The sequence below is a fragment of the Meles meles genome, chromosome 1 (assembly GCF_922984935.1).
Source record: "Meles meles chromosome 1, mMelMel3.1 paternal haplotype, whole genome shotgun sequence".
Classification (NCBI taxonomy): domain Eukaryota; kingdom Metazoa; phylum Chordata; class Mammalia; order Carnivora; family Mustelidae; genus Meles; species Meles meles.
Genome location: NC_060066.1, coordinates 112600046 through 112614832, shown reverse-complemented (window position 1 = coordinate 112614832; position 14787 = coordinate 112600046). Strand labels below are relative to the sequence as shown.

At 41.7% G+C, this 14787-nt stretch overlaps 1 protein-coding gene across 4 annotated transcripts in view; it reads right to left on the bottom strand.

Moving 5' to 3' along the window:
- The window catches only part of NOTCH2 (notch receptor 2), a 169941-nt gene extending 163086 nt beyond the window's left edge, over window positions 1-6855 (bottom strand). For all 4 annotated transcript variants that reach the window (XM_046005562.1, XM_046005571.1, XM_046005580.1 and 1 more), the window contains exon 1: window positions 6523-6855. In XM_046005562.1, coding sequence (XP_045861518.1) covers window positions 6523-6595 — 73 coding nt within the window. In that variant the 5' untranslated portion in view covers window positions 6596-6855. The remainder of the gene's footprint in view (window positions 1-6522) is intronic.
- Between the last annotated feature and the right edge of the window lie 7932 nt (window positions 6856-14787).

Sequence of the window (14787 nt, the reverse complement as noted above, 5' to 3'; positions counted from 1 at the left end):
AATGCAATAATTATCTCACTTCTCACACTCCAAGCTCCGGCTTTTATCATCCCCTCTTCTTGGCTTTACTCTTCTTTTCAAGGTCACAACATATTTTCTGCCACACAACTAGTATCTGTCTCAAAAAGGAAAGGACAAAAGCACAGATCTACAGCAAACCTACCACTACAAATGAAAACTGCAGTTTGTCCATCCACAGGCCCTGAGTCTATCTTTTCATATCTGAAGTCACTTTCTAGATCCTATAAAGGAGAGCAACATTAAGTGTCTTTGTCAGAGGAGCACTCCTGGGCCCCTTCTTACAGAATGCTCTGTTCTGCTCAAGAGACCCTTGATTCCTTCTTTATTCTCCCTTCCTTATTCCATTTGCTGCAGCAGCCCAGACAGCCCAAAGGCAGGACTGCATGAAATGAGTGGGCTTTATCTCTTTGCACTAACATATTTGAGGGAAATCCCTGATATCAGGTATGTGTTCACAGGTGAAAAAGGAGACATCTTCAAAGACAGTGTCATCACAAGGAGTAGGACAGAATTCCATAGTGGACACCAAAAAAACCAATGAACACCTATATATTCTGGCATCTCTGGTAACACTGATGAAGGGATAAGAAGGCTTTCACCAAATTCATATACAACACATACACAGCAGCCCTAAGATTCTGAATAGTTTGTAGATTATTTTTTTAAGACAAAACAACTTTTCTGGCCTTATGGGGATACCAGAGCAACTTCACAAGCAAGGTAGGCATTTAGCAAGAAGCAAGCATTTTCAAGGGTAGAAAATGACTACAAGACTCAGGCAAAGCAACCTATCTCTAGTACTATAAAAGAACAAACAAACAAACAAAAATAAACCAAAAAAATCCTTGGTTTCTCTGCATTCACTCTGCAATGATTCCAAACGTCCCTAATATATAAATTAACTAGCTATTTCTTAAATATACAAATTCCCAGACATTATTTCCGAAGCACTGAATCAGAATCTCCAGGAAAACACCCCAGATGGAATCATCTTCATGCCCCTCACTAGGTCTAACTCCTTTATGGAGGGGTAGGTATCAATTTAGTGAAGAGAACTCCTTTGGATCCTTGTTACTCACGCAGGACTCAGGACTCTGTAAGGCAAATTCCTGAGAAGATGCCAGGGGCACAAGTCATATGGAGACAGACTGCACCTGAATATAAGAAAATCTTTCTAAAAATCAGAGTTGTCCTGCCTAACTCTGCCTAACTAAGCTGCCTCCAAAGGCAGGAAGCTACCACAAGGGGTAGGCTTCCTCTTGACAAGAATGTTGTAAGAGAAGCAGATCCAGCTTGGAAAGGATAGAAGGACTAGATGGATTTTAAAGTTTCTGCCAACACGTAAGTCAACAAAGAGGAAAATTTCAGCTACCCATTAATTAATAAAAAGAGATAGTATAAAAGTCTATAGGTGGGGTCATCTTTCCAACTGATCTTTTCTTTTCAAAGGAGAAAGGAGCATAAAGACACACCCCTGACTCACCATCAGCCTCTCCTCCAGAATGTCCCAAATGTGGGGAGGACAGAGCGGGAGTCACAGGTGCTGTACAAAGCCGACCTGTTGCTTGGATGACTCTACATGCTGGGCATATGCCAAACAAGTTTTATCTGCCAGAGAAGGGATGTGTGTGTCGTAGTACCTCCCCTCAAGGAGTAAACCTTGTTGCAGAGATAGCTCAGGCACTATATGGTTCTCTCAAGGTTTTACTTATCACATTTCATCTTTAGAGTTTTGTTTGTGGTAGTGGCTTTTAGGGAACTCTCTTGGTAGGAAAAAAACTTTACTAAACGTATATATCCTCTTAATCTTATACTAGTTTGTGATATCAAGCTCATAATGAAAATTTTTAAAAACCTCAAAAAAGTCATCAAAACAAACATAAACTTAGTTAACTCTAATTTTAAAAATACCATTCCAATAATACCCCAAATGACCAAATTACGATAAAGTGTGGCAACTCTGAACAAAATAACAGAAATTGCTGATCTAGTAATATAGTAATACAGGAAACAGTAGAAACAGCTCAAGTGAGAGGCAGGGGGTGGATGACAGCGCCTTTGAGGTTAAATTCCAAAGTCAAAGTGACCTTTATGATTTGCAGAAGTGATCAGAAAAAAAAAAAGAGAAGAAACCACACGCGCGCGCACACACACACACACACACACACACACACACAATTTCAAAATGGCAAGTTTAAATAAAACATCTGGGGAAGGGGAAAATTTGGTTTTTCCCCAAATGTAAGGTATGCAATGACTCTTGCAAATACTATAAAAAAAATGTCTTGGATTACCATAGTAATCTAGAATAAGAAAATGACTATAACTAATTGTTCAATTGAACGAACATTTATTGAATGTCTATTAGATGCCAAGGCACTGTGCCAGGTACAGGGAAAGGGCATTAGGAAAAAAATGCATAAATGAAAAAACACAATTCTCTTCCTCAAGAAGTACACACTAACAATAAGCACTTGAGGATGTTCTAAGTGTTTTCATGTACATGAGCTCATTTGTACAAAAGATAGAAGTGGTGTGGAGAGTGGAGGAAGCACTGGACTGAGGACCAAAGGAGAGATTCTAGTCTCAACTCTAATAGGCTCAGTGACTATGGACAACATACCTGAGCAAATGGAGGACCAAAATCCCTCTCACAAGATTAAGATGCTAATTAAATATAGACCTGGAGGAGAATACTGGTCTTCTGGCTCCTAGTCCAGTGATCTTTCAAAATATTATACATATGGTAGACCAATAAAAACAGCAGAGTAGAAGAAAATAAAACCTTTTGGTTTCAAGTCATTTGCAAAAAAGGGAAAGAAGAGGAAAATAAAACATTCAAGCTGTGGCATCCAGACAGAAATGTCAAGAAAGCAAGCACTTAAATAACAAATGGAAACATAATATAAGGAAAATGTAAAATCTCTTACTATATTTTCATTCAAATCATGGCTTAGGATTTTTTACTCAAAAAAACACTAAGGATAAATAAAGGGAGTCCAAAGTTACATATATGAATGAAGCTTGAAGAAAAAAGGACAACAGAAAAGGATCTAGGAGAGGATTTATAATATATCTTTCAAATATATGAAGCCCTTCTAAAGAGACAATGGAGATCCATTGTGTCCAGATGAATAAAAAGAAATGGCATTATACTCAACAGATTTTATGTTAGCAATTTTAAAAATCTTTGATAGAGGGTTAAAACACTGGTATAGCTAAGGTTAGATTAATTCTGGAAATTATTAAAATTAAGAAGGAAAGACCCCCATAAACACACTATATACACTTCAAGGCAGAATAATGAACTATCAGTGGGTTCCAACACTGTAAACCTTGAAAAGCACAGATTCTCAGACCTGCTGTATCAGAATCCCTGGGTGTTGAGTCTGATTTTGATCATCAGCTGAATTTGATGCCGCCAGAACATGGAGCCTCCTTCTATTACAGGGGACGGGGTAAGGAGAAGAACCACCAGGAATGGCATCAGAGTGGGAACTAGATCAATGCAAATTTTGTGGGCAAAATAGAATTTCTGCGGGTGTGATATTTTTAAAATGTATTGTAAGGCTGCTCTGAAGCATCCAAGCATATCCCACTAAATTTAAACATTTTCTAAAGGTCCTGAAGTCAGCAAATACAATTCAGGTAAACGAAACGTTTACTCCTCTATACCACAGGAAGCCCATGGAAGAGACAGTAGAGTGTGAATAGCACAGTGGGATGCCAGGAGATGTGGGTAAATATTTTTAAAAATCAAAACATCAGGAAAAAGAAAAGAAAAACTAGAGATAATCACTCTCCTTTCTCCTCCTCTACCACCCCCACCCTGTCCCTGCCAAATAATAATATAGAAAGAACCAAAAGAAAGAAAGAAAAAAGAAAAATAGTGTTAGGATAAACTTCATCCTCAACTGAAAGAAAAAAAAAAATGCTCTTGTGATTTCTTTTTTCAAAAGCAAGAGAAGAATTCAGCTGAGAAATTATCTAGCAGGCTTCAAAACCAGGGAATCACTTCCCATTACAAAGCAAAAGAAAACAAGGAGCAAGAGGTGGTCTTGGATAACTGTTTAGACAATCAGACAGATGGGTTGACTGCTTCTTGCCTTAGGGACTCAATGATATTTAAATTAACAACTGGCCACAATCCCAAATACAGGAACACTCAAAAATTGGGAAGAATGTGTTATAATTGGTACCTTGACAAAAACACAATGATAACAGATCAAGAAGATTCAAGAAGCCTTCACTACTAGACTCTGAAAAGATTTAAGATTTATACCAAAAAACAGGTTTTTAAAAATATTTTATTGCAGTAGTTTAGCATCTGAAAAACACCTGTCTAAAAATCAACATATCCATATCTAGTCCTTTGAAGTAACTAACATTCAACTTATCCACCTTAAAGCTTGCTGGTAATAGCAATATGTCATCAGTACCAAAGAAAGTATAAAAGAGGATATCATTCTATGTACTGAGGTCCTAGAATGAGAGAAGACTTATGTGTCAAAGTAATCCAATTTCTGACATCGATCTTACCATTTAACACTTAATTTTGAAAACTGCTTTGCAGTCCTATTTATTATTCCCTCCAACTCTCTAAGATTATTTCTTCAGTTCTTTTCATAAGTGAGGAGAGTACCTACCATGAAGATTAAGTTATTTACTAAACCAAGTTAATGGTAGAAACCAGGGATTGTAATCCTCAGACTAGCCCATTGTTTACAGTCCTTTTTATCATAAATCTACACTTACAGTCAAGCTTTTACTCAAAAGAAAAAGGAAAGGCAAAAATGCCATTCTATCTCGTTAAATGCTTCTGAAACAATGATTTTTGGTTCATCATCACACAGCCTCCTGGTCCACTTCTGAAATCCTTAGGGACATAGTGGTGCATGGAATTAGAGCTTTCCAAGAAGTACCTGGTTGGTGATGAACAACTCAGTACTGTGATAAAAGATTAAAACAAACAAACAAAAAACGTGTTCTTTTAAACATCTGTGATTGGCATGCCAACTGTCTGTTAACAATGAACAAAGAGCAAATTTTTCTGAAGCTCATCATCTTTTTAAACTTTTCTTTGCAAAAAGACATAGCTCATGTACCCGTTGTTTTTTTTGTTTGTTTTGTTTTGTTTTTTGGGTTTTTGGTTTTTTGTTTTTTTTTTTTTTGGTAAAGGTAAAAACTTTCCTCGGATTAGGCCAGGAAAAGAAGAAATCTCAGTTTAACAAACATGCATAAGCTACCAACGCAATGGAAGCAGAGTTCATTAAAAATAAAACACGGCCCTGTCCTGAAAGTACTTTCTGAATACCTTATATGCCATGGGTTTAATATACATTCTCTTAATTAACCCTATTAGCTGGGTAATTTCATTCCCATTTGGTTGGTGGCGGAGCTGGATTTGAACTCAGGATTACAGAGAGCTCCAAAACCCAAGCTGTTTCTACTAAACAGTCCGAAGAAAATCGGAATCTAAGACTATGGGTAATCTAAAACTATGGGTGGGATGGATAAGACGTGATTCGATTTCCCTTTCCTTGGTCCAACCGTGTTTGGAAAGACTGCTGCTCATATCCAACCATAAGGAGGCTTTCCAAGGAAGCACTTTGAATTAACGTATCCACTTTTCCTCACCCGCCCCTGCCCCACCCCCAACCATGCCAAAAGAGCAGCAAATGCCGCTGCCAGGTTGGAGGAGTTGGTGATCGTCACACCACATTCCTGGGGCTGGACACAGACTCTGAAACAGCGCCGGAGCTCAGCGCCTCGGAAAGAATAACAGCAGTCGAGATTTTTAAATCATGTGGCTCAGCATGCAGCCACACCAGTTTGCCTACTGCTCCTGCCTCCACCTTTCAAAGTCCCCGAGCAAAACACACCGGATTCATCGGGAGCAGGGATTCGGAGTGTCAGGACTCTGGCGCACCACGAAACCCTGTCCCCATCCAAACCAAACCCACCCACCCGGACTGCGTGCCTCCCTCCGCCAGAACTAAGTCTGGCAGCGGAGGTACAAGCCGTTGAGAGCTCGGAGGCCCTGCCCCCGCTCCCTCCACGCCAGAATCTGGCATTCCTTTGCTCAGCCCATCTACGGTCCCCGGCCGGCGAGGGTTCGTCTCGCGCAGCCGGCACTCGGCTCTCTCCCTCGACCCCAGGAAACGCGGAATCAAAGGGCAAAACAGCCCAACTCCCCGAACTCAAGCGCCTGGGAACGCGAGTTTCTGAGGCTCGCGGCCCGCCCCCCCTCCCCTTCAGCCGAGGAGGCGTGTGTGGGGCCGCCCGCCGCGGGGCGTAGGAGGCAGCGGGGAGTGAGGGGGAGGAGGCCCTGACGGTGTCCAAACTTTGGGGAACCGAGTGGCCTCACTTGAGCCCGGCCTCCTCGCAGAGTGGAGGACGGAAGGGAGAGGGGGAGATGATCGCCCCAGGTGGCCGGTCGGGCCGGGGTGGCGGTGCGCGGGCCCCGGCACGGGGGACAGCACCCCTCGGCCCGATACTCACCACGCGCGGGGGCCGCGCCGCACAGCCAGAGCGCCAACAGTGCCCACAGCGGAGCGGGGCGCAGGGCGGGCATCTTCTCGGTCGTCTCCTCCGCCGCCTCCGCCAGCGCAGATCCACATGAGGAGGGGGTCCCCACAGAGGGTCCCCCACTCTCTTCTCTCCTCCTCCTGCTTCTGCGGCTCACGGCCTCGAGCTGTGCCCCGAAACTCAGGGGTAATTGGCCCCACTGCCCGCACCCCAGGTCTGCCGCTCCTGGGCCGCCGCCTCAGCCGCCGCCCGAAGTTTGGCTGAAACTTTCTCGGCTGTGCAGCGAAGCAGCCTCGTGTGTCCTTCCGCCTCGGCCGCCTCCTCCCACCGCAAACCCCGCCCCCCTGTCGCCACGGCCCGGCCCCGCCGCCTTCGGCACCCAGGGGTTTCCCGCAGGAAGAAGCGCCGGCCCGAGCTGCGCGCGGAGGGATCTACTACGAGTCCTCCGACTGCCCCTCCAAGCCTTCTGCAGCCCGCGTCGAATCTCGACGCGCCTTAACTCAGTCGGCGCTGGACTGCCTCGCTGGGCTGGGCCTCTGTCGAAGGAGGTGGGTGATAGGACCCTGAACTTCAGACGCTAGGGTTGCCGAGACCGTGAACTTGCCGGGAGAGAGAGACTTCTTCCCGTGAGATAGGTGTCACCCCCACACACCCACACTTACACACACTCCCGGGCCAGCTGGAGGAGCGCGCTAGAGAAGGACCAGTGCTGTCAAAGAAGGAAATGGGGGCTCAGGCGCCAAGCCCATTGAAAAGGAACACGGCCATCAACCCCAGTTGTGTGCTACACCATTCATTCATTCATTCCTTTAGCAAGTATTTCTTTAACTACCTTACTTTGCGTATCAGTGTCCTCAGCACAATGGGATCATACTACAGTCGGAGGATGCACGGGCCACTTTTGAGGAGAATCCTGTTTTCCTAAAGATATTCATTGTAACATTGTTTATAAAAGCCAACAACTGACATATATGACACCTCGAAACCCTGTAAAAACCAACAATTGGAAACAACCTAAATCCCACCCATGAATAATGTATGGCATATTTATAAAATGAAATACAGCAATAGATAGAGACTATATTCATATTTCAAGATAGAGACTATATTCATATTTCTTGAGGGATAACTCAAAAATAAAATGACGGTGAAAAGCTCAATGCAAAAGGAGATATAAAGAGTATCATTTATGTATGTTTAAATTTTTTCAAAACAATACTATGTATTATTTATGGATGCATACCATGCAGTATATTGTAATAAAATATAACCAGAATAGTGGTTACTTCCAGGGAGGAGAGTGGGGAATATGATCAAGCATGGGTATATGTGGGCTTACTATTTGTAAAAGAAAACAGCTGAAAACAGAACAAGCAAAAAGGTTTGTGTGGTTGTAACATTCCAGGGGACAGTCACCATAAAAGCAAAGGTACAGATAAGGAAATAAGCAGATGAGTTCTGGCACTATTTGCAGTGATAGGAGTCAAGGAGGGAAGGAGGTTTGGGACCAGATTGGTAAGATCTTGAAGGACCAACTGAGAAGGGGGAGGTGTAGCTATCTCTCAGATCATAGAAAACCACTGAAGGCTTTTGAACAGGAGTGAGACTTGATGGAAAGGAAAGTTGCTCTGATAATCCTGTGTAAAATTGATTGTCAGGAGCAGAAGGTGAACTGGAGCTCAGGGACCAGTCAGGAGTTTGTGAAACACTCCAGGCATGGGGAGATGAAGGCCTGAACTAATGAGGTAAATGTCAGAATGGAAAGGAAGAGATGGATCTGAGACAATATTGGGGGCTGGGGATGATGGGGTGGTGGGGATGCAAACCTATGTGACTAATTGGATGTGAGAGTTACAGTCCTACTGGGAAGGAAAAATCCTACACACAGAAACTCTTCCTGCCTCTTACAGGATAAAGTCCAAACTTTTAAAAGCAGCAAATATAGGCCTTTACTTCATTGGGCCCTATCTCTCATCCTCTCTGCCCTCATTGTGAACTTTACACAATAACAGTATTGAACGACTTGAGATTTCCCCAAACATATCTTCTTGTTTCAGCCTCTGTACCTTCTGTTCCCTTGGTTTGGAAGGACTCTTATCATCCCCTTCCCTCCTTCTTTTAGTGAACTTCTAATCATCATTAATCCTTCAGTCCTGAGAAGGCTTTGCTGACACTGTAACAAATTCCTCCCCCTCACAGACAGTCTCTCCACTGTACTGCTTCTTTATCTTATTAAAATGCCCATTTTTTACACAAGACTGTTGGTATTTCTGTGTTCTCAACTAATTAGGAGGTCCTTATGGGCAAAGATCATGGCCTTATTGATTCCCAGTGTCTACAAAACAACACTACACAAGTACGAGAAGAGGTATTAGAGGCTTATGAAGTTCCAAACTGGATTTGAATAAGCACTTTACAATAAAAAGCAAGTACTATTATTGAAAGTAGTCACCTTGGGATGCTAGAAACTCTTTTCAAAAAAAACATAATTAGTCAAAATAGCTTTGGAATTTCCCTTGTGCAAATATGTTCAGAAAAAGATAATAACATTACTTTTTAGTTGTTGACACATGGAGTTACCAGTTAGAGCATTCTCTTTACTCACTAAATATAGTTCATGGTGACTTGGCTCTATACAAATTTTAAACATCACCTGCAAAGACTAACTGTGTCACTATTAAAATATATTCAGAAAAATGTGAAGGTATTCATCCCCGAAGAGTGGCTCCAGAAAGACTGTGGCTTTGACTAATTAAAATAAATGTGCAGTTTCCCAAGGTGACTGTTTTAAGAAAAACAACTATTATGCTCACATATAACTTTTGCTGGATTTGTTACCATTTTAAACTTACATATATTGCCACAAGGACAAGGGGAATAAAGATTAGATGGTATGAATCAAAGTAGGAAAGTTTATGACCAAAGAGGTGTTTTAAAAGACATGTTTTGAAGGAAGCTATGGATATAAAGGAGTCAAAACAAAACAAAATAGGAGCTGAAAATCAAGGGGAAAACTGGAGTTGGCAAAGACTAAGAGAGGAGAACAACTCAGTCCAACTCATCATGTAGCATTTTGGTAAATATTACCATGGGCCAAATCCTGTGTGAGTAGCTGAGGGATAAAGACAGACCAGTGACCAAAAATGAAAATCCAGTATGACAGGAAGACTATTGTGGGTTCACAGCTGATGGACTATGAGTCCTGTCCCTGCCTAGGAGTGGGCAGGGAAGACTTCCGGGAAAACTTCAAGAGATGGACTAAGAATTAAAGAACCAAAAGATTAATCCGGTAGAGAAGAGATATCCCATATTTAGAGGTCTAAGGCTTTTTCAGATATAGGGAACAAGTAGAGAAAGGCAAACAATAAAGACCTGAGCCTCTCCCCTCAAGATGGGACCTTAGGCAGGAGCTGTGGGGATGCAGAAAAGATGGGCATTGGCTCCTAAGTCTAGTAATTGCTTAGATGAGAGAGGAAATGTAGGTCAAGGAATCAGCAATGACCTCAGTATCTTGGAGCATCATGGGCTATTCTCAGATATAGGAAATACAAGAGAAGGAAAAGGAGGTTTGGTAGAGGAGCTAAAAATGGCAAGAGATCAATGTAGCTGTAAGAGGAAGAGTTATGTTCAGGTGGAGCAGCCCCACAGCTGTTGATTACTTTAGGACCCTAACTGATTAGCAGGATGGAATTGCACGGAAATATACTTTCTCCTGTTGAGCTCTCCCCAAAGCTAAGCCAAAATTCTACTGTGTGCAGTTAGGTGACTAGTTTCCTAATCCCTGTCAGGATCCAGGGGGTCATGTGGTGGTGTCTCAAAGCTTGAGTAGCAGCCAAGGATATGAAATGCCAGAATCTACCTGGAAATGTCAGCCCCAAATGCACTCTTCAGTTTAATTACTCTACTGGACTTGGGAATGGTCTTCCCCAGGACAGTGCCTCTAATCGAAGCAATTCTTACTTTATAGGAAAAAGTGGCGGGAAATTATTCAGGTAATCCCATGACTAATTAGCTATTGCTATTTCTTAAAGTTTCGTAACAATATTGAATCAAAGAAAAATGGGATCCCCCAAACTTTCATCTGAAGTAAACAAAACAAAACAAAAACCTCAGTCTCTGGGGCCCAATTAAAACCTACAGACCATTAGCAGTAGAAAAACATGAATAAGGCCAGCACTAGTTTTCATTTTAGTCAAAACTAAAAATATACATAGATGTCTTTACTAATTAAAACTCAGGTAAAATTGCCTCTCAAAACAAATGCAGAATTAAGCCCTTACTTGTTCTCAAGTCTGTTCTCTCAGATCCCATAAGCTTCCAAGCCCCTCAAAGACAGAGATCCTATGTTGGCCATTTTGCCCCAGTTCCTCTCACAGTAGTACACATAAGTGCTCATAATATGTTTTGAATAAATGCTGGATGAAGGACATATATGTATGAATTGGAGAAAGATGCATAATTTTCTAGGTCTTTCGGAGAAGCCTAGGCTGGATCAGTTAAACGCTACAGATGTTGAAGTAAAGATTCTGGTGGGGTGCCTGGGTGGCTCAGTTGGTAGGTGTCTGCCTTCAGCTCAGGTCATGATCCTGGAGTCCCAGGATCAAGTCCCGCATCTGGTTCCCTGCTCAGCAGGGAGTCTGCTTCTCCCTCTGCCCTTCACCCCACACTCTCTGGCTCTCTCTCAAATAAATAAATAAAATCTTTTAAAAAGAAAAGAGAAGATTCTGGTGTACGTATCAGCTTAGGGTGAGCTACCTACACATTTCACCACATAACCCAGGAACCTGGAGATGTGTGATAAAGTGTTTGTGGAAATAAGAATTAAAAGGAAGACTTCTTTGCAAAATAATACCTTGTACTCTTGCGGTGCTTTAGGCTTTTCAGAACGCTTTCAAGTATATTATCATTTGATTCACAAAGCAGTCATGGGAAACAGCCAAGCCAGTCATTATTATCCCCCATTTCACAGATGAAGAGACTGAGATAGAGTTTAAGTGCCCAGCCCAAGGTCAAATAAGTAATTAATGACAGCTGAAACAAAACTCCTGCTGTTTCTGACTGCTTATTCAGTCTCATTCTACTGTCTCTTCCTGCAACAGTAATGAAGCACATCCAAGACCATCTTTAGTGTGAGCACCTCTGGGCAGTTTCACCATATTGGTGAAGTCCACAATACTGGTACAAAACGAGCTGACTCACTGTAATTAGGAAGTCCAAGCAAGCAAATACATTCTTTGATTTAAATACATTTTTTGAGAGCCTATACTCTGCAAAGCACATCCTTGACTCTGTGGCAATACAGACATATAGAGAGAATAAACTTGAGAACAAGACCCAGCCCCTGTTCTCTGGAGATTAGAGTACATTCTGGAAGGCCAATATACAAATAACATAGATACAACAGAGATAAAGCATGGGGCTGTGGGAAAGTAGAGAGCTTTGTGATTAATTCTAAGGCTACTTTCATTTCATCCTGTCCCCAGCTTACAAGATATGAATGAACTGAGTTGGCCTATACAAACTGGACTATAAACAGTTTGAACACAGGAACTGTCTCTCATTCATGTTTGTAAACCCCACAGTAGTTGGTTGTTTGTCTTGCATGGAGCATGGAGTAAGTGCAAAATAAAGACCCACACTCTGAGAGGTCCACCAGGTTCAGTCAAACAGAGGACAATTCCAGAAGACAGGAGCTCATCTTGAGATTTAAACTAGATCTGAGAATTAGGAGCCAATCAACTCTTCAACTAATTGTCTCTGCTCTGATTAAGGTTATAAACAATATAAGAAATAATTTGGGCTTCCTGACATATTGTGCCCTTTTAGGAATGTGATTATTTCAATGTAATTGATGTCAAGAACAGGAAAATCTGGGGCGCCTGCCTGGCTCAGTGGGTTAAGCCTCTGCCTTCGGCTCAGGTCATGATCTCAAGGTCCTGGGATTGAGCCCTACATTGGGCTCTCTGCTCAGCAGGGAGCCTGCTTCCTCCTCTCTGTCTCTGCCTGCTTCTCTGCATACTTGTGATCTCTGTCAAATAAATAAATAAAATCTTTAAAAAAAAAAAAAAGAAGAGGAAAATCTGAGATTGTCCTTGTATAATGAACTGTTCCTCATGTGCGTGTACTACATGATGAATGGTATCTTAACAAAGAATCCAAAATTCTCTGCCATCCATGAGGTAAGCAGGAAAGCTTACCTACAGGAATCCTCACTTTAACACTACATAACTTAAAATTTTCTAAGTATTTTATGCTGGGGGGTGTTACAATTCAATTACTAAATCGACATATACATTTTATATATAATGACAAAAAAAAAAGGATTGGTTTGTATGCACCAGGACGTCTCCCCAGTTCAAAAGGTGCATAAATCCACAACTGTCTAATTATCAAACCACAATATTATTGGATGACTCGTAGTGCTTCAGTCACTAAAATGGTTATGCAACTGTAGATATTTACGCAATGTTAAGATGTTTTGTTCTCAGAGACTATCCAGGTGTTTCTACCCAACATTCTTATATTCTTCTCTCACAATTAGCCAAGAAATTCTTGAGCAGTGAGGTCCCAGCATATAGAAAGTTTCCACCTTAAAGTATGAAAAAGTATCTTCATCCTATCTGAGGACAGATCACATCTAAGTCCCTTGAAGCAGAAGAAAAGGGAACATTTTCTTATTATGTGGATTTCAAAGTGGTTAAACTAAGTATGAAGGGGGGCATGACAAGTAAGGAAAATTAATCTCACTTTTTAAAGTAAGCATTAAAAAATCTTCTAAAGTAATTCATCAGGAGATAATTAATGGCTGGCAACAGGTATTTATAATGGAAGCGTACATGGCCTTAACGATAGGGTTTGTTTCTGAAAACATTCTAATTAAAAAGGGAAAGAGTAATTTTATAGGAAAGTACAAATCAGTGGTGTGTATGTGTACTAATGTGTGCAGAGACAGAGGTGGTAATTGCTGGGCTCAGAGCAGGTATCTGGTGCTGAAGGTAACGACCTTGTAAAATATACAAATAGGGTTTCCAACAAAGCTGAAAGTACATCATTATTACTCATGAATGTGGGAAGGAATGTAAAATTGGAATTCAGAAGGTGAGTGGTGGTTGTACCTGATCTGGATACTAACTTGTTTTTGTTTTTAATCATTTTGATTTTTGTTAAGAATAATGTAATATGACTACTCTGCTCTCTTGCTCAGACCACTGGTCTAAGCATTTTTCTTGCAAAACTTTGACTTTTCCCCTTTTATCCCACTTATTAAATGTCTAAGCAAGAAAAGAAGAACAGATGCTAGCAAGACAGAATGGTTCCCACGTTAAGATCTACATCTGAGTCCAGGAAAATACACCTCATTGCCTAGAAGGGCCCTGTGGACAGTTCACACCTCTGTTGGTTTCTTTTGCAAGATATAGTTACCTCAAAAGAGCCTTCCTTAATTGAACTTTTATGGTCTGGAAGATTTGCCTGTCTACAGATGACTATCATTTAAAAGTATCTATTAAAGGCAGAGGTTGGGGGCATAGATCCTCTCTAAGGGGAAGAACGAATAGCAGGCACACAGACTGATTTAAGTAAACTCCACAAGCTGCAACTAGGAGACAGCCTTCAAGTTTCAAAAAGCAAACTCAGAACATGCAAAAGATAGTGTAGTTCCTTATCCACTCCTTGGGGTCTTGTGGAGAAAAGGGAAGTAAGAGTTGAAAAAAAGAAAAACAAAAGAGTGGGAGAGGAAGGGGAAAGCATGCTCTGGAGTAATACACACCTGTTTAGAGTGGGGGAGGGGCAGAATGTAGCACAAATACACTCAAAAGAAGAACCAACATGGAGTTCCTCCTTGCATATTTCCTTCTTCCCTCCAGAAGTCCTGGAGTGAACTCATAGCATTGTTCTTAGAGGTGAGAGAGAAGCACCCTGGGGCATCTCCCTGAATTCCCTCCAAAGAAGTAAAAGTCGTTCCCTCTATCGTAAATATTTATGCATAATAACATTCATCACATTAATAATGATAATGGCAGGACATATTAATGGAGCGCTGTCAGTTAGGCACTGTAGTAAGCACTTTATCTGTTTTACTGTTCGTAATGCTCCAGCCAACTTATCAGTAGGTATGAGGATTCCCATGTCACAGGCAGAAAGTAAAGCCTGAGAATTTGCCCAAGAGCACACAGCTGCTAGTCAGAGGCAGAGCCCAGGTTCATCTGACTACCTCCAGTAGCACACAAGTGACTTCTG